Genomic DNA, 24,597 nt, shown 5'->3' on the forward strand with positions numbered 1-24,597 from the left:
TAGACACACTGGGGAGGGGCCAGGTGGATGCCTAGACACACTGGGGAGGGGCCAGATGGATGCCTAGTCACTGGGGAGGGGCCAGATGGATGCCTAGCCACTGGGGAGGGGCCAGGTGGATGCCTAGACACACTGGGGAGGGGTCAGGTGGATGCCTAGACACACTGGGGAGGGGTCAGGTGGATGCCTAGCCACTGGGGAGGGGTCAGATGGATGCCTAGACACACTGGGGAGGGGCCAGGTGGATGCCTAGACACACTGGGGAGGGGTCAGGTGGATGCCTAGACACACTGGGGAGGGGTCAGGTGGATGCCTAGCCACTGGGGAGGGGCCAGATGGATGCCTAGACACACTGTGGAGGGGCCAGGTGGATGACTCACCTAGTAGCTACACCCCAATGAAACTGCAAAATGAGATTTAAATGACAGGCTAAGGAAAGGAAAGGGGAGGTGAAGGGAAGGGGAGAAAAGAACTGAGCATACACACAACAGAGGCAGCTGGTAGGGAAGACAAGTTTCCCTGGAAAAAGAGACTCCATCTCAGGAGTTACACATAATAAAAACTTGAAAAATGCTGTACTTAACTGTAATTCCAATAGAAATTAGTATAACAATGCTTGAAATATATTAAGGTTTATCTGGCAATAAGGTTTCTCTGTCAAAAGTAACATTTGTAAAATCTCTCAGTTAACAAACTGCTTTTTGAGGGGAAAGAATCCAGCCAATTCTAGCTACAGAAAACTGTGTAAATATGATCTTACATTGACTTCATAAAGCAGACATCTGCATAAACATTCCTAAAATGTAGTAAGTTGTTAATTCAGTTTGGCAAAAGGGTTGCAGGATAAAATTAAATCCCTAAAAGTATAAAAAATTCTTAAGCACAAATTCTTCTGAGAAAGGAATATTTTGCACTTTGAGGATTAAATTAGCAAAGAACAAAATATTTTCAAATTTGAAAACAAATTGGAATATTTGTTAGAAAATTCAATTTGTTGAATATATCAAAATATTCTAAAGAGAACTGGCTGCCCCTGTTGGAAATGCATTATGTAAGGTTTGCAGTATGTTTTTCCATGTGAACGCAAGCTCTCAAGAAAGAGTCTAACACCTGCAAAACTGCAAGGTCTTCCCCATGAACGATCTTAAACCACATAATAACGTTTTAAATTTTCAAGACAAAATAGATATATAGATATAGATATAGATATAGATATAGATATAGATATAGATATAGATATAGATATAGATATAGATATAGATATAGATATAGATATAGATATAGATATAGATATATAAAAAAAAGAGGAGAAAAAAATTCTTACTTACAAAGACCGTAATGAGCCAAGATAATCAAAAGTCCCTTGAGATAATGAAGAAAACAAATTCCCGGAAAGGTTTCTGGGGGGGAAAAAAAGAATTTCACTTTTAAAAACACTAACAAATATATCTTTTTATACCATTTCAGATTTCCTAAAGGGTCCTACATTCACTAAATATTATAAAGAATTTATAAAAGTTGGTTTAAGTCTTAGAAAGAGGGAATGAGCAGTAAATATTTCTCCAAGGCTGAAAAAGAAAATTGATCTTAACCTTACATAAGGCAGTAAACAAAATTATTTAAAAATCATTTGTTCGACAAGGATTTTCCTACCAGTATCAGGTGAACATGGAAGCTACTGACTGGATTAGATAGCGGCCAGGCCCTCAGCGCAACTAGAATTACTCTTCCCGTGTTCACTCAGTTTCACTTAAGAAGCAAACATTTAAAACCACAAAAGAAAAGGGCTGGGCTGAATGATCAGCAGCAGCCCGCAGTAACTGGGCAAAACCATCAGCCGAGGGGAGAGGCCGGGGTTTAAAACGAAAGACCTGGGTATAATTCAGTGTTGCTTGTTCTCGTTCCCCCTTGTATTAGCCGGCTTCAAGAAATACCTGTCTAGCCCTGGCCAGTTTGCTCAGCGGTTGGAGCGTCAGCCTGCGGACCCGAGTGTCCCAGGTTCAGGTCCCGCTAGGGGCATGTACCAAAAAAACCTGTCTAGCCCTGGCCAGCATGGCAGTGACCCTCAGACCAAAGGGCTGCAGGTTCGATTTCTGGTCAAGGGCATGTACCTGGATTAAAGGTTTGATCTCCAGCCCCAGTTGGGGTCGTGCGGGGAGCAACCAACAGATGTGTTTCTCTCACATTGACGTTTCTCTCCTCCCTCTCTCCTTCTCTCTCTGTCCCCCTCCCTCCCTTCCACTTTATCTATAAATCAGGAATATCCTCCAGTGAGGATTAACAAAAAAAAAGAAAGAACTAACTAAGTCCTTGTAGAGTTTTATATGAACGAAAACCCCAAGCACCCCATGGCCCCATGCTACAATTTGAGTAGTTTGTTATACCCTCAATAATTTGATGGAACTACTTCTTCTGTGTTTGACTATGAACCCCAGTAGGGGAGGGACCTGTGTGTCTTATTTACCGGGGTACCTCTGGCAGCTAGTAACATGCTGAGGTATACAGTAAGTGCTCAATGGTGGTGGCTGACTGTTCAGGGTCCAGGGCCCACCTGCAGGAGGTTGCTGACACTCAAGGGGATGCAGGGCTCTGGGAGTATGGCAGCATGATCCACACTCCACAGACCAGCTCTGTCTGTTGTGGGATCAAGAACAGATACAGTTTAGACCTTGAGTTCTCAAAGAAGTCCTGGGACCTGCCTGGAGGCCTTCGGAGTCCAGGTTGAATGCGTCAAGTCAGGGAGAAAGTGCCAGTCGGTAGATGGATCCCCAGTGAGGTAGATGGATCCCCAGTGGGGTAGATGGATCCCCAGTCGGGTAGATGGATCCCCAGTCGGGTAGATGGATCCCCAGTCGGGTAGATGGATCCCCAGTGGGGAGAGGAAAGGGAACTGAGCTGGGAGAGACCCACCATGACACCTGCAGCGATGAACCCCTGCAACTTGATCCTACACAAATGATAGTCCTTCAGCAATGAATACATAATGAACTTCCATCAGAACCTCACTGGATGGGATTGTTCGTATGTCTTTTGACATATAAAGCTGGATAAAATAATTCTGACCCTCACAGAACTGCCTAGGAACTTAAAAAGCAAACAAATAAAAAAGAATATCTGCAAACTAAAAGAACAATAAAAGAGATGCCCTTTTCCTTTGGGGCCCAGAAGAGTGGATACTGAACGTGAATTTTGAAAAGGGTACTGATGATGGGAGTGTAAATCACCATAACATTTCAAGAAAGTAACTTAGATGTTATTAAAATGAACCACTGTAATTTTATGAAGCTATCCTATGTGAAATTATGATGATGGGGATTTGTTTAAAACAATGTCGGTGGGAAGACCAGAGATGAGAGATATATCTAAAAACAAGATTGGTGAGGTGTCACTAAGTGTTGAAACTTACAAGTATCTTTGATTTGCCTTAGATGTTTGAAAGATTCCATAACAGTAGCTTGAAATAAAAATCTACCCTACAAATATTTAAATATAAACATAGTGATCGCATCTTACAGGGACCACTGGATTTTAATTATTAGATATTTTACTCTAATTATTAGGTATTGTTAGGTATTTTCCCTAACAACCACAGAGGAAGGAATCACACTGGAGAGGGACATACCCACCTTCCCAGTACATCCCCACCAATTTTCCTCCAGGGTTGGAACAGACTGTTATGTGTTGGGCAGAACACCAAATGACGTAATGGGCTTTGGTTCAGGGGCCATAACAACTGACACATATTTTAAAACACCAGAATCCCACTCCAGCTCTGAGATGCTTACACACAAAAAATGCAAAAGGAAATGAAGAATGACAAGGGACCACCAGCAAAGTCACTGCTCCTGGGTCCCAGTGAGCTCACTGGATGGAGGGGAAGGTGAATTATCCACCCACACCCACCCCCACTCTTCAGGCTGTTGTTTCTCACTCTCCTGAGCTATTTTTTATTTCCTTGCTTTCTGCTAAACGGGTGTATCTGAGCTCCTGTAAGTGAAACGTATATGATGCGTGTGCACACGCAGCAGTGTTTCCCAGGCAGAGACGATGCCATCAAACCTCTGAGCAGAGGCACCACTAAATTATAATGTTTCATCCTTGAAATAATTCTGCAGCCATTGACAAGCATAAACTAAATCAACTTGTACTCTCTTGAAAAGACATTAATGATATGTTGGTAATTTTTTTAAAAAGTAAATTGTCAAATGTAGTGAATTTTTAAAGCCTCATATGCATGCCTATATGTTTACGGGGGTGACAGAAAACATGTACACGAAACGGTCTGTGCGGGCTCTCGGTAAGGGATCTGGAATGACGAGGGGAAATGCAACCTTCCCTCCTTGTCGCCGCACAGTTTTCCTACTGCAGGACATCGGGACTGTCTTCACTGTATAAAGAAGTGCTTAATAGTACCAGTCACCAATTATTCCTAAAGGAAAAAATATGAAAGGTATAGTAACCAGGGAAATATATAGGTTTTTAATTCATTAAGAAGGAATGAAAAAGGAGAGCATTTGGTGCGTGTGTTATCGCCTGACGGTTTGTTGGTCGTGAACTTCCTAAGCTAAGGGCAGGTGTCTGTTGGTCCCCAGGTCTTCGGTCTGCCAGGCAGTTCCAGGGTTACAGAGGGATGGGTGGGAACTCCTCAGGTCTGGCTTCACTTCTCTGGGACAGTTCTTCCCCAAATTTCTCCATCAACAAGGCAGAGGTCAGTACACAGAATTAACCACCCCCTAAATATATACCCATGTCCACTGAAGCCTCTGACACATTTATTTTTCAATATTTCACCTACATTTTTCAAACCAACACTTGCTTCAAAACTATGAGAAGTCTGGGCAAGAACAGTCCAGACCTACAGACCTTCAGTTAAGGTCTGATCCAGGCCAGCCCCGAGGGGCCTCCATTCGGGGAACAGACCCAGCCAGTGTGAGCGCCGTGGCCCGGGCTGACCCAGAGGGCTGGGCTGAAGAGGTAGCTCCGCCAATCACCAGAACAGTGGTCCGCTCCAGCCTCCCTTCCCTTGTCTACTTCTTGTGTGGGAGGCAGCAGCAGGGAGCTCTCTGACTGCTAACCTCAGCGGCGTCCTACATGACCCCTTCCTCCCCCGGTTCTCTTTTCTGCCCGTTAGGTTGGGAACAGGGTATATTCTCCAAGTCTAAATGACAGATTATCACCAGCCTTCACCACCAGCATACTGCGCGGCTCAGAGAGCCCAGAAATGTGGCGGTCGCAGCCGCCCGTACAGAAGGTGTGCCCAAAGATGCTGGGTCTGTGACTCCAGACTGTGTCATCCCAAGTGAGCACCAGCAACTCCGCTGCACTGAATTCCTCAAGGCTTCCTTTGGGAGTTGGGTGGCGGTGGTGGTCTTGCTTATCTTTTATTTTTCCACTAAATAATTAAGTTCTTCTTAAATTTTTAAAAATTAAGATATAAATGACATATTAGTTTTAAGTATACAGCATAATAACTTCACACACTATGTATATAGTGCAAAATGATTACTTCGATAAGTTTAGTTAACATCCATCACCACACACAGTTTCTTTTTTTTTTCTTCTGTGAGAACTTTTCAGATGGACTCAGCAACTCTCTATACACTATGGTATTGTTAAACTAGGGTGACCACGCTGTACATTAAATCCCCAGGATGTATTTATCTTGTAACTGGAAGTTTGTATTGTATATTTTAATCACCTTCACCCATTTTGCACACAACCTCACTCCCATTCCTGAAGGTGAAGAGCTACCTCAATAGCAAAACTGTTTTAAGGACAGTATTCAAAAGATGTAAGTCAGGTATATTTCTGCATATACCACAGATTGTTACATTTAAAGGGGCCACAATAATCTGTTACATGGGCTACAAATTCATCTCAATCAAATCTCAGACTAGGAAGCTTGTTAATGTTCTTTTCATGGTTTAATGATTCACAACTGCCCAGTGTGTTCCATGACTTTGTAAATGCTCACGACAGGTACCAGATAATTGGTAGAAAATAACGAGATGACCAAACCTCTAGAGCTTCCAAAAGCTTTAGCTTGTGAGGCAGGAATCAGAAGAAATCATAAGAAATAGTCATCTGTTCCCATCCTGCTCATTTGCCTAAAAAACATGCTCTAATGACCAAGTACCGGAGCAAAGCTGTAAGTCCACCTGGAACTAAAACCAACGAGACAGTCAACTCCAGACTCTTTCACTACTTAAGTCGCAGCTAAGCAAAAAGGCAACACGTTTTTCTTTCCTTCATGGACGCCTCACTTTCCGATTCATGTGCAGTCCTCACGACTAAAACTACAAAACTCCGAAGAAGAAAGGGTAAAAGCACGGAAATAAAAGTGTTTGCAATCCAGTTACAAATAGAAAAATGCAACTGATCACATTAACTTCAAGTTCTGAGAAAAGCTGTGCACCAAATCGATCTTTTATTAGCGATACAAATGCAGACATAAATCTGTCCCCCAAATTAAAGGTCACACTGAAAAACACGACCAGTTCGCTAAGAAGCAGCAGGGCTGTGTTCGACTCCAACAAGTGATTTGAGGTCCCCTCCTATACCAGATGACAAAATAATCTCACTATCTAAGCCCCAATAGCCTTTTCAAAGTTAATATGAATGAAATAGAGGACATATTCTAAAAAGCTACAGAGAGAAACAATCAGGCAGAGATCCTTACTAGAAATTATACCTCAAATCCCATATTTCATTCTGCACCCTATCCCCAAACTACTCTTCTGTAAAACATGATTTTATGCTATTTTTCCACATTAATGTCCTGCAGTGGCTTCCTACTGTTGAATCAGTTCTAAGCCTCTGTCTGCTTTTTGTACACTCCCACATAAACTCTTTCTAGATAATCGGCCTAATTTCTAGCTACTCCCAAAGCCACCCCGTTTAAAACATAAAAATATCTTTGATGGCGTCTACAAAGTTCTACATTTATATTATACATGCATTAAAAGAGATAAGTAGATTCAGATAATTCAAATTTTAATTTATCCTTATAACTTTGAGGTACTATTCATCTCATCTGCAGATGAAAAACAGAAAATCTCAGAAAAATTAAACAACTCACCCAAACCACAAGGCATTTTACTCCTAATACCACTCACCTTCTCCTTAGAAAATTGACCTCGCTCTTTCTGCCACCCGCCAGCATCATTTGTTGGACTTCCTTTGCTTTCTCAAGATCCAAATCTCTCCAGCCTTCTGGGCTGACAGCTCAGAGTTTTACCTCTTCCAAGAATTTTCCCTGGATATCAAAGCTTTCAATCATCTTTCTCAGTGTGAACATGTTCCCTGGAGCATATTCTACAACATGTGTCTGTGTGTGTCCCTTCGTGTGCAGCAACGCAGTATCATGTTCTGATGACATTACAAGTATCCCCGGGATGAAATTCCGACCTCCTTACCCCCTCACCACTTCAGTTGCTTCTGTACAGTTGCTACTTGAATACTAAACATGTCATCACTATTTACAAATACTTGGGGACTGGTTCAAATGTTTCCTTATATCTTAACAGGAAAGATGTACTTACAATCTCACCAGATTGGTGAGTCCACGAAATATGTCTGCATTCAGACATCCTATTCGATTATTTGTCAGGTCCCTAGGGAGAAAGTGGGGAAAAATGTCTTCAATCAGTGATCTGGGTTAATGAAGGTTTCATACACTCAATATTCAAAAACAGGAGCCAGGGATCGTACAAAACCTTTCTTCTCAGCATCTCTGAGATACTCACCTACCTCAGGAGAGATGCTACACACCGAGAGCGGCAGTAACCCCTGCTCCCCCTGACTTCTGGCGTGTGCAGGCTACACGCTGTTTGATTAGTTCAACCACTGAATCTTGTGAAATGACCCAAGATCCAACTGGAGGATACAAATGAGACCCCATCTACTTTCCTGTCCATGACGCAAGTCCGTAGATGCCCTACACAGTTAATTATTCTGGGGAAAGTGAGGGAACCCACCTCATCTCAGCCAACATCAAACACAATGGATAAGAGGGCAAATTAGCAAAATAAATGCTGGAACTTGTATCACCTCCTCGAGAACATCTGAACCTTCAGGCTTTCTTACTTCAATTCTTAAATACTCAGAAGTTTTCAAAGTAAAGAAAACACAACTGAATACGCTTTTACTTCACAGATTTATCATTTAGTCTCCATAGAAAAATAACTGGGCCATTACTAGATATTGTTTAACAGTATCGAGGTAGTGGCTCGATTATGGTTTTTTTTCCCCATCACTCAAAAATTGTATAGTTCTCATCAAATGCTACTATCTCAGTGTTTTTTTCTTCTCGGTCCATTTTTTCCCCCCCTTTCCATCTGCATAAAATGTTTAGTAAATACAGGGGTGGGCAAAAGTAGGTTTCTGGGTAAAATACAAATAAATAATACAAGAATAAAATCTATTTCAAGCACTCACAACTATAAAGATACTTTTGCCCACCCCTGTATTTTATTTTTTGTTTGTTTGTTTGTTTTACTGTTTTTCTTCAAACCAAGGACAGCAGACACAATTTTAATCTGGAGATTACATTTTAATTGGGAAGTAAGTGATCACTCCTAGAACCTTCAAGGAAGATGGCATGGCTTTCATTTACCAGTGGACTGAGTGAACTAAACCGCAAGAAAGCCCTAAAACAATGAGTCTTCATTTTTATCAGCTGTTAGATTTGAAACTATTCACCACTTTCAATTCTGATCAAAGAATGAGAACACACTTTCTAAAACAAACTTTCAAACATATTTTTATCACATCTTCTTAATGTCCCTATTATTCCCTGTAATAACTCTGAGTTATGTATTCTTTGAGTTACACTCTTTAGAGAAGTGATTTGCACCACCCACTTCTGAACTAAAGCTGTTGGATTTTAAACTGTATAGTTGGTAAAGGAAGAAAAAGTATCAATCTGATGAGAAGTTACAAGGAAACAGCATGTAAACCTACTAAGTTTTTCACGTAGGTATTTCGTAGTTTGGGGAATCCTGGTGGTCTGTCATCATACAGTTCTGCCTTCCCTTTCTATGTCAGCTTTTGATCAGAGAATCTTATGCAATACAATTCTTTATGTGCACCTGCTATTCTCCAGCTCCTCACACTGTTAAAGCTAAGTATTTAATCGTGCAGAACTTTCCTTTTTTTTAATTCCAGCTGATTTTCCCTTTATTTCTAGGTTTTACTTCTTAAGAAAACGAGGCATCATCTTGTGAGTTGTTGCTTAAACAAGCATTTCTGGCCTCTATTTATTCTCTTGTTTCAATTCTGAGCTTTAAATGGTGCAATTACCATCGATTCTTTGGGAAACAATTTCATTATAGCTGTATCTATTTAAAATGGTATTTAGGTACTGATAATGGGTGTTCATTTAGACTGAGAATCAACTTGAATTTGTTGATAAAGCAAAAAGAGACACAGAGTGGGTCTAGGTTTTACCTACTTCTGGTAGTTTATTCTGCAGAAAGCCACTTAATTTTCCTGATTCAAATTATCTACAAAATAAAGGCAAAAGCATGGCACACTTACAAAAACACTTACGTGTGGCTATCAAGTGAGATGCACAATTGAAATGAATGATTTAAGGCCCCATAAGAAAAAGCGCCTGTATCCATAAGCAGCTATAAAACGTCACTACCTCAGAGAATCTTTACATCTCCTTGAGTTTACATCTAAGCTCAGCTTGCGAGCTAAATACTGTACGTTCAACTACAAGTCAGCTGTTTGGAACTTAGAATGTAGTTTCTAGTGGGAAGAACATTACAAATGGCAATTACCTTCCTAGACAAGAACACAAGAGACTACTTAATGTGTTATGCAATGAAAAATGCTAAGGCGATGCCTGGTACGATATTAGTAATTAAATTAAATGCTGCTGAATAAGTAGTTTATATATTTATTTTGGATGGCAGTAATTGAGAAATTATTTGCTGAAGGATAAACAACTAGATGGAGAACCTAAGATATTTTGCAGTTTCCTTAAAATGGCCTAATAAAACTGCTTTTTACTAACAGTCCAGTGTCCTTCAACCTCGACTGCAGCATGGGGATATTGTTAACACTAATCTTCCCTAAAAAACAAAAAGCTATGGCCCTGGCCAGTTTGGCTCAGCGGTTAGAGCATCGGCCTGCGGTCTGGAGAGACCCGGGTTCAGTTCCCGCTAAGGGCACGTACTTCGGTTGCAGTTTGTCCCCGGCCCTGGTTGGTCGTGCGGGTGGCAGCCACTCGATGTGTCCCTTCACGTCGATGTTTCTCTCTCTCTCTCCCTTCCTCTCTCCCTCCCACTCTATCTGTACAACAAATGGAAAAATATCCTCGGGTGAGGATAAAAAACAAACAAACAAACAAAAAAAACAAAAAGCTATGAATACAGTGGTGTGGATCACACAGTGCAAAATCAGTGACCTTGTCTGGCAGTATGACGTCGCAGCCTTCCCCTTGGGAAAAAAATCTGGAGAAAATTACTCACATATTCTAGAAGTTCTCACTCTTTAGTGTCAGAATCACCAAGAGGGACAGTGAAAACAGAGATGGTTGGACCTTGGCCCCAGGGTTCCTGGCTTCCTATCTAGGCTTCCTGTTTGCAGGACAGGTTCGAACTGACCCATCCGAACACAGAGTCTGTCTGCCCCTAGTAAGAAGCACAAAGAATGTGAGCAGCTGCCCGGCCGGTGTGGCTCAGTGTTTGAGCGTCAACCCATGCACCAAGAGGTCACCAGTTCGATTCCCAGTCAGGGCACATGCCCAGGCTGTGTGCCCTGTCCCCAGTGGGAGGCATGCAGGAGGCAGCCAATCAAGGTTCTCTCTCATCGATGTTTGTATCTCTCTCTCCCTCTCCCTTCCTCTTTCTTTAAAAATCAATAAATAAAAATTAAAAAGAAAAGAAAGTGAGCTGCTGGTATAAATCAAGCTCCTTTGGCCCCAGCCCTCCACTCTCTGACACTTTCCAGAGAGGTGTGCTGCCTGCTCATGGCCCGCTCGACACCCCGGCCTTTGTCAGTCTGGCTGGACCCCAACAGCTTCCGATCCTCTTAACAGCTAAACTCCAGCCATGGCTCCACCTCTCTGTAAGCAGACTCCAAGTCCGCATCCAGGCTTCTGGTTGGGGATACGATTTCACTATATTGCACACCCTCAAGGGGTTCCGGGATTACCTGTGTCTCTCTGGAGCCTGGCGCACTGTGGGGTTTGTACACAACTTAACTGAGGCTGGTCTGCCTCACCACTTTGTGTTGCTAAACCTAGTTGCTACCACTACTCTGAACTCTACACTGCTTGCCCACTGCAGCTCTGATCCTACCTAATGCCTACCACCCTCCAACCCTCATCCCCCTTTTCTAGAACTCCGGTCTCATACCCCACTGATCTACCCAAGACGGGCCAGATTTTCTGACTTGTTTCATTAAAAAACCTTGACTGGAAAACAGTGAAGAGTCGTATGAATGGGGAAGAAACCCAGCCTCCTCCACGCATCCCTGAGCATCTGAGGACTCTGAGGGCACATCAGTCCATGCGGACACCCTGAGCCACCACCCCACCTTCAACAAAGACCATGGCAATAAGTTCCCTTTGACAGATTCTGCCCGGAATTTCAAACTTCACAAGACTAGCGAGAACACTTTAATTCCCACTACTCCTAATCTTCCAGCATTCTAAACCTTAAGACTGCCCAAGAGGGGAATTCTGAACCTTCAGACTAACAGGAGACCTGGAGAGAAGAAGTTTTTAATGAAAGATAATTTTACTTGCAAATGTAACAAAAAAAAATTTGAAAAATTAGCATGGCCAACTCTTACAAATGGATCTGACTATAAATATGAGCAGACATTAACTGACAGAGTAATAGCTACAAGAAGTCCAAAGCATTAGATGGAAGGTCAGCATCAACGTGAAAGTCAGTCATGCATGACTACACTAAGAGTAAACATAGCCAGTTTTATTGCACAGACACCATGGAAAACAAGTAAGACATAAATAATATGCAGGCAACTTGAACTTTTTACTTTATTTTTCTTTACTGATTTTAGAGGAAGAGATAGAAACATCAATGAGGGAGAACATCGACTGGCCGCCTCCTGCATGCTCCCCACTGGGGATCAGGCCCACAACCTGGGCATGTATCCTGACCTGGAATCAAACTGGTGACCTCTTGGTGCATGGGCCAAAGCTCAACCAGTGAGCCACACCGGTCAGGTGGCACCTTGAACTTTTTTAAAAAACGTAAATAATAAGAAAGCATCACAGAACCAAAAAAGAGATAGAGACAGAGACAGGGGCTAAAAAGGTGACTATTAAAAAGAATGAAGGCGCCCAGCAGGTGTGGCTCAGTGGTTGAGCATCAACCCATGCACCAGAAGGTCGCGGGTTCGATTTCCAGTCAGGGCACATGCCCAGGTTGTGAGCCCGATCCCCAGTGGGGAACATGCAGGAGGAGGCCAAGCAATGTTCTCTCTCAATGTTTCTCTCTCTCTCTTCCTCTCCCTTCATCTCTCTCTAAAATCAATAAAGAGCCCTGGCCGGTTTGGCTCAGCGGTTAGAGTGTTGGCCTGTGGTCCGGAGAGACCCGGGTTCGGTTCCCGCTAAGGGCATGTACCTCGGTTGCAGTTTGTCCCCGGCCCTGGTTGGGTTGTGCGGGTGGCGGCCACTCGATGTGTCCCTTTCACGTCGATGTTTCTCTCTCTCTGTCTCTCTCTCTCCCTCCCACTCTGTCTGAGCAAAAAATGTCCTCGGGTGAAGATAAAAAATAAAAATAAATAAAATAAAATCAATAAAGAAAAAAAAATAATGAAAGCATGGAGCTGGTATCTCTCCTCAACATTTTTTGTCCCTGATTCTTTGCACTCGAGTGGTTTCTCCTCACTGCCATTAGAAATATTCTCAAACACAAATCTGATCATGTCAATGTCATGTTCATAAAGTTCTGCCCGTCCCACCCCATCCCCCCTTCTAAACAATAGATTTGGAAACTTTTTAACATGGCGGGAGGTCTTCAAAGCCTACGGAAGCCTCCTCCTGCCCGGCCCGGCCCCAGCCAGCCTGCCAGCATTCTCGGTGCCCTTGCTACTTCAGTCTATGGCCAGGAAGCAAACTCTGTCCCCGAGACACGCGTTCGCACCTCGGCCCACTCTTCCGTTACTCCTCAACGGGGCAAGGTCCAATCTGCACGCTGGCTGCTCCTGGGCGGGCCAGGCTCCTCTCGGGTGGCGCCGCCTCTCCTTGGCAGACTGTTCCCATTTGATCGGGCAGAGCATACTCGATGTGCGTTCATCCCCTCTACCTGTCCCGCGAGTCTGCAAGCTGTGCCCGAGAAGCCAGAGCAGGCGAGCAGCCAGCCCATGACGATGCCCTGAGGAGGGCTCGGCAGACAGCGCTGGCGTCAGCAGAGGGTCGCGTCCCCACGACTGCGACACAGTGCACAGGAAGGAGTTTCCAGCTTCGAGTTAAAACTGGCCTTCAGGTTTTGAAGTAATAATACATGACGTACACAGGAAAACGGCAACACTTTAAATCATTAGTGCAAAGGCACCCCACTGGATGCGGCAGTTAGAACAGCTGCGATGTGAATGCACTCGTACCTGAAAGTCGGCTGCGGATGACTGGCAGCTGACAAAGCCAATACGGCAATGATTTTATTAGCATGAGAGGGACACAACCAGCCAGCAGATCAAGTCGCTACACAAACTAACTGCCTTCTCAGTGATTTATATTAAATCTTCTCTGTTTCCTATCAGGGACCTGGCCAGGTGAACCTCTCGAAACTGTTAAAAACCCATTTTTTATCATGTGAAACCTTCAAGTCGATGACCAGCTGACTTATAAAAGAAGCGGTTCAAACTCCTAAGTGAGCAATTCAAACACTTACAATCTTTTTAGCGATGACAGTCCCCAAAAGGCACCAGGATCTATACTACTAATAAGATTATTTCGGAGATCCCTGTTGAAAAGAAAAGAAAACGTTATTTATATAGGAACACGGTCACAAATATTTCAGCACACTGCGCTTAACTCCACGCAGAAAACAATCATAGAGTAATGGGAGGAAACCGAAGGCAGAACGCTTCGACCAAGATCAGCCCAGTGGAGGTGCCAAGCCAGACTTCACGTTCCAGGAAGCTGGCTGCAAGGCTATGGGTTGTGGTTAACAGAAGAGCAAAGGCGCATGTCAAAAAAGTAGTTTGTATCCTAATGTTATTCAAATTCAGTCATCACTAAACTACAGTCCTATAGAAGACTGCAGCTGTCACAGATTCCAGAATTGAACCATGATAACGGCTATACTTGTTATCAACTACCTCATGTGCAGTCGCCGTGCTAAGCATAGCTTTTGCCCTTGTTTGTGCACCTTCTCCCTGTTTTCCCTACTTTCCCACGCATATGTCACACACCAGAGAGTGCCTAGAATCCTCAACACCACCTCTCCAGATGTGGCACTTCATCAACCCCCGTCCTGAATTTCCAAACAGTCTGGCCCTAGTAATTGTCATAATTACATGACCTTGGTCTAAGGAAACCTAGGAGCTGGGGTGAGGAGATAGACAGCGGTCAGGGAGCAGCCATTTCCATTGGTTTGATTAGCGGTCAAGATGTAAACCTGGAACTGATGACCCTCTTGCTACCATGAGAGAAGAGCCTGTCTGGTGAAGCCAACAAACAGGAAAAGAGAATAAATGCTGAGCCCCTGGATCCAGCCAAGCCTGAAGTCCAGCTCTCACTATAACTGGGCTCAGTTATACAAATCACTCAAATCAGTGAGTTAGTATCTGTCACTTCTCATCCCATTAAGACCTCACAATCAATCCTAGAAGGTATTGCTGTAGTTTCAGACAAAGAAATATTATCAAATCTGGCCAAGATCTTGGAGTTAATTAGTGGCCAAGCCAGACATCAGGATGTACACACATCTTTTGATTGTCACAGTGAAGATTAAGGAACCAAGAAAATTTATACCTAGCGCAAGAGGGAGAGAGATAAAGCAAACAATCCAAAAAGTTGGCCACAATTAAATCAAGGTGCTAGAGATACTGTTCTTCCCACTTCTTTGTATGTTTGAAAAATTTTATAAAAAGCTGAAGAAACTCTACATGGTATCAACCAGCTTCCTCATTCACAGTCATCACCTTGGTCCAAGTCACACACACACCGACTTGCACCCTTGCTTCTTGCCTCCGCTCTCCATTTACCTCTTTGTAAACCTCACTCTGATCCTGTCTCTGTGCTGGTTAAATCCTGCAGGAGCTCCACACTCCCCTCAGAAGACAGTTCAGACTCTTCAAGGTAACTTAAAGGTTATCCGTGGCCCACCTTGCACATCTTCCTGTCCAGCTCTCCCTTCGCTTTCTGACCCCACACCCTCTCGCGCAGTCGCTCTCTCTTCATATACAAGAGTCATATTTTGAGATGTGTATAGAAAGACTCATATTTCCCTCACCTGTCTGTTCAGTGAGAGAGAGAGAGAGAGAGAGAGAAATAGAGAAAGAGAGACTTAGTATGTAGAGTGTGGACGGATAGTACTATGGTCTAAATGTTTGTCCCCCTCCCCCAAATTCATACATTAAAAACCTAACTCCCAAGGTGATGGAATTTGGAGGTGGGGCTTTGGGGGGCAATAGTCATCAGAACAGACACCTAATGAAGGAGATGAATGGCCTTATAAAGGAGACCTCAGACAGCTCCCTCTCCCCCTTCTACCAGGTGAGGTTTCAGCAAAAAGATGGTCAAGTAGGACGAGGTTCCTCACTGGACACCAATCTGCCAGTGCCTTGATCTGGGACGTCCCAGCCTCCAGAACTGTGAGAAATAAATGTTTGTTGGTATAAGCTACCCAGTTTCTGGTATTTTGTTATACAAGCCAGAACAGACTGAGCAGACGATAAATGGATGAAAATGTACACCATGGCCGAGAGACAGAATTGTATTAACCTAAACTTTACTACAAAAATCTTTCCAGTAACTTATGGTTAGCCATGACATCATTAGAATATTCATCATGTCAGACAATGTGGAGACAACTGCATGTCACTCACAGTACTTAGACCTCTGTAAAGGTGAAGGCCGTGATGTCTGCAGTTGACCTTCGAATAATTTAGTAAGCGCATGTATGTGTGGGCATATTCCAACACAAAGAAAAAAATGACTGCAGAGAGTTCATAATTATTGAACCTGGGTAAGTAATTGGTGAGATGGGAGATTACAACATTATTCTTCCAATTTTGGGATATGTTTGTAAATGTCATAGTAAAAATTAGTTTCTGTCCTCAACTTTTTAAGTCCCAGGACGTACGATTCATCATCAGGCCCGATGTATTAGTTCCTATCTCCTGCTCCCCAACTGCTCCCAGTCCTACACCTCAAAGAAGATTTCTGGAGGAAATTCAATCAGTGTGTGTGTGACTTGTATTGCATAAGCTAAAAATCTCCGCAAATGGAAATATATAATGTCAGTTCTATTTTTCTTTTTAAATAGGCTTCCTTTTTCAGATTTTAAAAACTGTCTCCAACAGGAAATGACTTAGCTAAAGCACTACATAAATTTGCGGTCAATGATGCACTGCATGTGTTTCTAGAAAATACCTCTCATGAATAACTAAGTAGTATAATATGATTTAAAGATACACTTTTTATTTAATAATAAAAAGTGCTTGACATGTTATATAACATTTAATAATAGCCACATTAATCAGGCATTGCCAAAAGATATTTATAGTCAGATCATCACATTTAACATTCCCCTCACCAACCCACAGCTTCCCTCGTGAACAGAAGGCTAATGTTAGGATGTGCAGCTGAATCTACATATGTGAGGTCATGAAAACATAAATGAAAAAAGGTGCACAGAAACTGCACAAGTGAAATTAGAGAAATATTTAAACAGTTCTTGAAAAAGAGCTAGCTCCTTTAGGCAAGAATACAAAGTATATGAGGAGAGACACTTTTTAACTACAAGTATCAGAAACCTCTAATCAAAACAGCTTCAACAGTTAAAACAATGATAATAATCCCCTGGTGTTACAGGAAATCGAGATGTAAGGCAGCCTTAGTGGTTGGTTCCATTTGTTCCTCAGAACCCCGTTCTCAGAAAGTCAAGTTTGCCTTCAGGCTGACCTTCAGTCATGACATCATACCTCAGGTGCAAAAATCACCTCCAGCAAAAAAGTCATAGAAAAGAATGGAGACTAGAAAGAGATGCTTTGGTCACCAAGGCCCATCATTCGTGGTGCAACGAGCACTGAAGAGTCAGACACATTGACCACCAGGCAATTCTAGTGTCAGTGATTAGAGTACAGGAAAGTGTCACTACATTCTGGCAACTGCATCCCCCCACACAAGAATGACAATATTATACACTGAAAAGGGAAGGTGGGAAGGAGGAAAGGAGGATGGATGAATGGGTGCATGGGAATGGATAAATCATAGAAGTTCTCAATTATAAAAAGTCTAGAACACACACACACAAAAAAACATTTACCAAAAAAAGTGAGGGAAAGTTTTATAGGATGTATAAATTTTAGCCTGGCCAGTTTGGCTCAGTGGTTGAGCGTCGACCCATGTACCAAGGAGTCGCCAGTTCGATTCCTGGTCAGGGCACATGCCCAGGTTGTGGATCTGATCCCCAGTGGGGGGCAAGCAGGAGGCAGCCAATCGATGTTCTCTCTCATCGATGTTTCTATCTCTTTCTCCTTGTCCCTTCCTCTCTCTCTAAAATCAATACAGAAAAAAAATTTTTTATTTTTAATTTTGACAGGACGGGATCGGGAGGAGGGTGTCTTGGGGGTGGTAAAAGGAGAAACATCTGTAACAAAAATATATTAATAAAAAAATTTAAACAATTCTTTTAATAAGAATATACAGCTCAACCTTGAACAACATGGTTGGAACATGAGGCCGAATTGTGGCCCCCTCAATTCCTACGCCGAGGTCCTAACCCCTGTATCTCAGAATGTGGCTGTATGCGGGGACTGGGCGGGCCAGGACCGATGGGCTATGCCTGAACAACACGCCCGCGGTGCAGCAGCAGGTCCCGTGGGAGCCCCTGGTGCAGGGGCGAAGGGAAGGTCGCCTGGGGTGGAGAAAGTGAGCACAACAAACAGACCTCAGGAAATGAGCAAAGTGTGATTTTCAGCAGAAAAGATGCTCACAGTGTGGCTCCCTGATGTACTCTGAAATGTTATCCTACGTGTACGGGGAACAGGGGAATCGGAAACACACTCCCAGCACAGCGTTCGGAAAAGAAGCAAATTAAATATCCACTTGTGTACACTGCACCCGGAGTGGAGGGTGAGCGGTGCTTCTACCTCTTGTGATCATAGCAACACCAGACCTAACTGCTAAGCAAAACACAGGATCACATTCAGAGGCCTCAGGATAAAACACCAACATTTACCCTAAAGTTTTTCCCCTTGGTGGTTTTGTTTGTTTGTTTTAATTATACTTGGCTATTTTATGAGGTGAACACATGTCATGGCAGAACCTCAAAATAGCACCTACACTCGAAAAGCCAGTGGTCAGCCCTGGCCGGTTTGGCGCAACAATTAGAGCATCAGCCCACGGACCAAAGAGTCGTGGGTTCGATTCCAGCCAAGGGCAGTACCTCGGTTGCGGTTCGGTCCCTGGCCCTGGTCAGGGTGGTGGGAGAGACAGCCAGCCAGTCAGTGTGTCTCTCTCACATCACTGTTTCTCTCTCTCTCTCCCTTTCCTACTCTATCTGAAAGGTAAATGGAAAAATATCCTCAGGTGAGGATTTTTTTTTAATAAATAAATAAAAAGCCAGTAGTCAGCAAACCACGGCCTGTTCTGAAAATAGCGTCGCCTCCACATCAATTCATTTCTTTATGGTCTATTGCTGCTCTCTCACGACAGTAGCAGGATCGAGTCACTGTGCCAAAGGTCGTATGGTCCACAGAGCCTAAGTCTGGCCCTTCAAAGAAATTTGCCAAACTTTGCTTTAACTAGTTCCTTTTTTTATTTATTTTTCAATTACAGTTGACATATTATATTAGTTTCAAGTGTACATCTAATTTACATACCTTATATACCTTACGAAGTTATCACCCCAATAAGCCTGGTACCTGTCTGGCTCCTACCTACTTCTTTTCTTAATCCCTGTCACTCTCTTCACTCATCCCCTCAACCCCCTCCAATCTGGCAACTATCACTTTGTTCTGTTTCCATGAGTCTGTTTCTGTGGAGTTTGCTCGTTTATTTAGTTTTTCAGACTCCACATATAAGTGAAATCATGACTAGTTGTTTTTTTAAATTCAATTCTTGAAATTTCTCCTAACAATATGTTGGAAAACTAAATTTGTATTCTGAAAAGTTGGGAGTTTAGTAGATTTACAGTAAAAATGCATTGTGCAAAAGAACAGTAAAAGGTGACAATAAAAGCATACTCACAATCTCTCAAGGAGACTTAGCCCAGAAAAGGAGCCGTTCTTCAGCTCGGATATTTTATTGTTACTCAGAATCCTAAAAATGACAGAAAAATAAAATGTAAGTTGCTTAATACATGTATGCCACCAATATCAAAGTAATTTAGCTCATTATATTTAAACCTATAAGGAATTCTAAGAAGTCCTTTATTACACCCCTAACTTTTGAGATGCCTGGCCCCCCAAAAAAAGGAGGTTTTTTGTCTTTCTTTAAAAAAACCACCTAAAAGAGCTCACACGTCTGTCGCCACTTAAATTGTTCGTGTCACACCGAACCAAAAATTTAAAATAGAGATATCAACACAAAATAGCTTTCAGTTCAATATAAGAATAAAGAATGCCACATACATTTATATAATTAACCAACTTACATGAGTTGAACACTTATTTAAAAATTAAAAACCTAACAGAAAGATGTGTACAGTGCTCTATAAAATATTGACCTTACAGAGAAAGAAACACCCTCCAGATATCACTGCGATAATGCTGAATGTTATTTATAGTTTAACAATATGCAAATCTAGTGTCCAGGTGTGGAACTGGGCTTTCCACGCGCCCTCACACACAGACGGAGAAGGTGACTGCATCGCATTGTTACAAAGCACGCATCACGACAATGTTCCAAGAAGCAAACATGTATTAGAAGAGGTCACAATCCAGCCACCCCCAAGGCAGGACTAGCCTAAAAAGAGTATGTATCCATGATCTAGCTTCCTCGCTAGGCTTTGTAACTATGTGCCTTTGGCAGCTTGAACAACAATGAAGAGTTTCTATAAATAAAGTGGCAATGCTACAGCTACCTGATTTGGGGGAGTGGGGATGTCAACATAAGAAAGTGAGAAAACTGAGGTGCAAAAGAGTTACGTTAATGGCACAAGATTATACTAACCAGTGACAGACCCGAATGGTGAACCCAGGACATTTCTACTCTGAACCCCACATTCTCCAAAATACGCCCACATTGGTCAATAAAGACGCCACTGGCACCTGGGCCAAACGTTCTCCATCACACTCGTCAACTTCAGGGGCACCCTTCACAGTGGGTCCAAGGCGAGTGTGACCTCCCTCCAAGGCAGTGCCATGCACAAGTGTACGGATACGCAAGTGTTAACACGGTACCACCCCATCATACAACTCCAGTACATTTTCACTTTGTCTACTTAGTTATTCTAAAAATGCATTAAAACAAAAATACCCATGTGACATCTAATTTTCTTTTGATATATGTGAATTTTTTAAAAAATCCTGATTCATGCAGATTCACATTTCAGAGCCTGCTATGTGTGTGTGTGTGGGGGGGGGGGGGCCCAGAGCTTCTCAGGTCAAGTCCACCTGTGTTTGAAACCCAGCTCTCTGGTCATTTTCAAGCGACACTGATCTTGGGCTACTTACTGCACCTCTGTAACAGAGTTTCCTCATTCATGAAATGGGAGGAATAATACCTACCTCATAAACACTAGAGGGAACCAGAAAACGCACGACACGCTCAATGAGCATTCATGAACAGTCGGAGTCCGTTTCCCTGGTTGTAAGACTCACATCTTCCCTCATTTTAATGCTTCTTGCGATCAAAGTATATTGCTGTATAGTGTTTGGCCTCTCCCCATAGCTGTTACTAAAGCAACAACCAGGAGACCGAGAACACGTGGTGATCAAAAAGACAAAGACCATATGATCTCACTCATATGTGGAGTCTAATGAACAGAATAATCTGACAAACAAATTGGAACTGGAACTCTGGAATAGACTGGCCAGGCCCCGGGGCTGGGGGCTGGGGTGACTGCATGAAGAAGGTGAAGGAATTAGCTCAAGAACATATATGCATACCCCATGGACACAGAGATAGTTTGGTGAAGGCCAAGGAGGGAACGGAGGGGGAGATGGGGGTAAGTGGGGGTGGGCAAAGTGGGGGAAAAACGAGACGACTGCAATAATGTCAACATTAAAACTTTTTAGTAGCCCTTGCAGATTTGGTTCAGCGGTTAGAGCGTCGGCCTGAAGTCCAGAGAGACCCGGGTTCGGTTCCCGCTAAGGGCACGTACCTCAGTTGCAGTTTGTCCCCGGCCCTGGTTGGGTCGTGTGGGTGGCAGCCATTCGATGTGTCTCTTTCACGTCGATGTTTCTCTCTCCCTCCCACTCTATCTGAACAAAATATCAAAAAATATCCTTGGGTGAGGATAAAAAAACAAACAAAACTTTTTAATAAAAAAAAAGTAAAACAAACAATATCGAACCAAAAAAAAAAACATTCCAATTAAAATACAATACTGTGTTCTTTCATCAAAATTGCAAAGGTTTTTAAAAGTGAGGTAGCTGGCATGTGGTAGGCAGTCAGGCAGACATGAGCAGAGCAAGCACGATGGGCCAGGTACAGAGGGTCCAGGGTGGAAACCCCGGGTACTAGCAAAGAACCACCGCAGGGTGGGCCCTCTCCCCCAGGATGACCTTTCCTCCCCTAGCAGGTGTAGCTGGCCCTGCTGTCTGGATCCCCTGACCTTCCCTCCCTAGAGATAGCATACAAGCCTCAGATGTAGTTCAGCCCCAGGCCCAGAAAAGCAGCAAAGCCAGACAGGTGACCCCATGGCTGATCTTAGGACCAGCTGCACAGACTAGTGACCCCCTATTCTGGCACTGACCGACTAGTCAGTAGGGCCCCGGACCCTGAAAGGACACACGTGGAAAGCTGCTGAGTATTCTATTGAGAGCTTCCCTTGGGACCTCCCCTAAAATCACCACCCTTCAAACCCTTCGGACAGAGGACCCAGTGTGCTCTCTCTCCTGGGAGCCCCCCCTCTCTCCACCTTCCCCAGCAAGTCACCTTTACCTCCCTCACTTCTAAGCTCCAAGGGCCCTTCCCTTACTTCCGTAGCTTGTTTCCTAAGCCCAATTCTTCTACAAATTACTTTTTCTACCTCTGTGATTTTTCTAAATAAATGTTCCCTTCTAGTTTGAGTCTTGGCTCTGAATTCTTTCCTAGCGAGAACTCAAGTACAGGTCCAGTCTGATCCCACCAGCCTAACACCTGGTGCCTTCCCGGCCACCAACCCCCCCCCCCACACAGGCATAAGCAAATTCAGTGCCTTCCCGGCCACCAACCCGCCCCCCAGGCATAAGCAAATTCAGAGTGGCACGTGGCCACAAAGGTCCCGAAACAAGCTTCTTTGAGCAGCCTGGAGGTGCACACCCAGGTATCAACCCTGAGCTAACAAGTCACCAGCAAATCTGACACAAAGTATATCCAGTGACCCACTTCAGCATGGTTTATAACTGACAAAATTGAAAACTACCTAAGAGGTCAGTAAGAGGGAGAGATGAACACTTTGTGATACATCCAAACAACAAATTGTTATTACACACCATTAAAAATTACTCTTTCAGAGGAAACCTGATGAAAAGAAAAATGCTTACAATGTTACAAAGCAAACACCAAAACTGATACCACTGACTGAAAAGGATCCAAGTGGAGAAAAAAAAAAAAGACTTGGAAGAAATATATCAAAATGCTCACTAAGTGATGAGGCTTCTCTACTGGTTTCTTTTATTCTTTATAATCTTGTAGTATCTTTTAAAATATACAGACTCTAATTTTTTAAATATTTTCCTGATAAAATATTTTCACCTTAATAGCTAAGCATAGCTTAAAATTGAGTTAATTTTGAATAAAATTATATCTAAGTAATAAAAAATACAGAATATTTTCTTTATATTTTGAGATTAAAGACTCACATTTATTTATATTAAAAAATGTTTATGTAGTGACTGTTTGCACCTTATTAGGCGCTAACAGTCGTGCAAAGAACAATGGTGACGATATCCCAAGTCAGAGGTTTTAGCTGAGACCCCAACGGTAATAAATGACTTCTTTTGTGACAGTCATTTCTCTAGGTAGAATTCGATGTCATAATTTTTAAGATGGAAAAAATCAGACCAGAATAATCAACATCTCTTCTAGCTTCTTTAATTTTCTATAATTACTCATGTTTTAATGAGTAAAGTTGGTGAACTTTACAGTGACCAAAAATTTATAACCAATAAACCAAAATTAAGGAAAACTGCACAATCAACTTACTAAGCTTAGTGACATTAGTGCCCTGTTCCTGAGTGAAAAATGAAGCCCAAATATGGAAGCAGCTTGGGAAAGACTGTCAGGGTGGACTAATACAGTGGCTGGCTCAGCATTGCTTCAGCAAAAGGACTGTCATTTGCTCAGTCATAAAGGCTTTGGTACAATAAATGATAGATTTTATTGAGGAGAGTAAAAAGACATTCCATCACACTTAAAAAGTTATAACTGTAACCTTAAAAATATATTTACAACCTCATGTTAATATATTCAGTCTACACATTACTTGCCATGTTTAAGGATTCTGTGCAAGAAAAAAAAGAATCAGTGAGAATAAATCTCCTCTGCAGACAGTTTTTATACTCAATTTGGAGGCGGGGGACTGTGGAACTAGAAAATGCATAATATCATGTGTCATTATAAACCTGAAACCCCTTCATAATCAATATTTTTGCTGACATCTTTGAAATTTCAAACTTTCCAGGAGGTAACTAAATGAAAAATATAAAACTCGGCCAAAGTTATAAAGCTGAGATATACCCATTTCTGTTCTGTGCGAATGGTGATCACACCACTTGATCTATAGACAATGCTTAGGAGAGCTATTCCGGGCTCACGCCTCCTGAATTCTAACCGCGAGAGACGAGCTTCGTGTGCGGGCTGTAACTCAGCGCAGGGCCGCACGGTGCAGTGTATCATTTACTGGAGACGAGAGGGGAGGGAGACAATGTCAACATGCTCGGTTTTGTTTTTCTAATCAAAGTTTATGAAACAGGAAGAAATAAAAATTAAGTATTACATGTTCTCTCTGCGGCTTGCTATCGCAGCATCCACACCCTGATCGACAGAAGGTAGAGAGCAATTATCCTCTTGAGGAAATGACAATATATTTTAAGAGCATTAAATAGTCAGATCAAACATTAGGAATGTAATTCTTAAAGTCAACCACTGGAGGGAAAAATCAGAAACACAGTCAAACGGGGTTATTGGAGTGGGTGGCATGGGTGTGTCTCCAATAGACATGTCCACCCAGAATGTGTGAACGTGATCTTAACTCAAAAAAAGGCTGTTTGTGATGGAATGGAGTTAAGGGTTTTGAG

General features: G+C 42.7%; 1 protein-coding gene across 1 annotated transcript in view; it reads right to left on the reverse strand.

Annotated features, from left to right (window-relative positions):
• ADGRA3 (adhesion G protein-coupled receptor A3) overlaps positions 1–24,597 on the reverse strand; it is a 115,967-nt gene that overhangs the window by 66,657 nt on the left and 24,713 nt on the right. Inside the window, exons 2-5 of the mRNA XM_036243405.1 lie at positions 19,400–19,471; positions 13,872–13,943; positions 7,542–7,613; positions 1,329–1,400 (exon numbers count right to left, since the gene is read on the reverse strand). Of these exons, the coding sequence (XP_036099298.1) occupies positions 1,329–1,400; positions 7,542–7,613; positions 13,872–13,943; positions 19,400–19,471 (288 nt within the window). The remainder of the gene's footprint in view (positions 1–1,328; positions 1,401–7,541; positions 7,614–13,871; positions 13,944–19,399; positions 19,472–24,597) is intronic.

This window comes from Molossus molossus, unplaced genomic scaffold, assembly GCF_014108415.1.
Source record: "Molossus molossus isolate mMolMol1 unplaced genomic scaffold, mMolMol1.p scaffold_m16_p_1, whole genome shotgun sequence".
NCBI classification, from domain to species: Eukaryota; Metazoa; Chordata; class Mammalia; order Chiroptera; family Molossidae; genus Molossus; species Molossus molossus.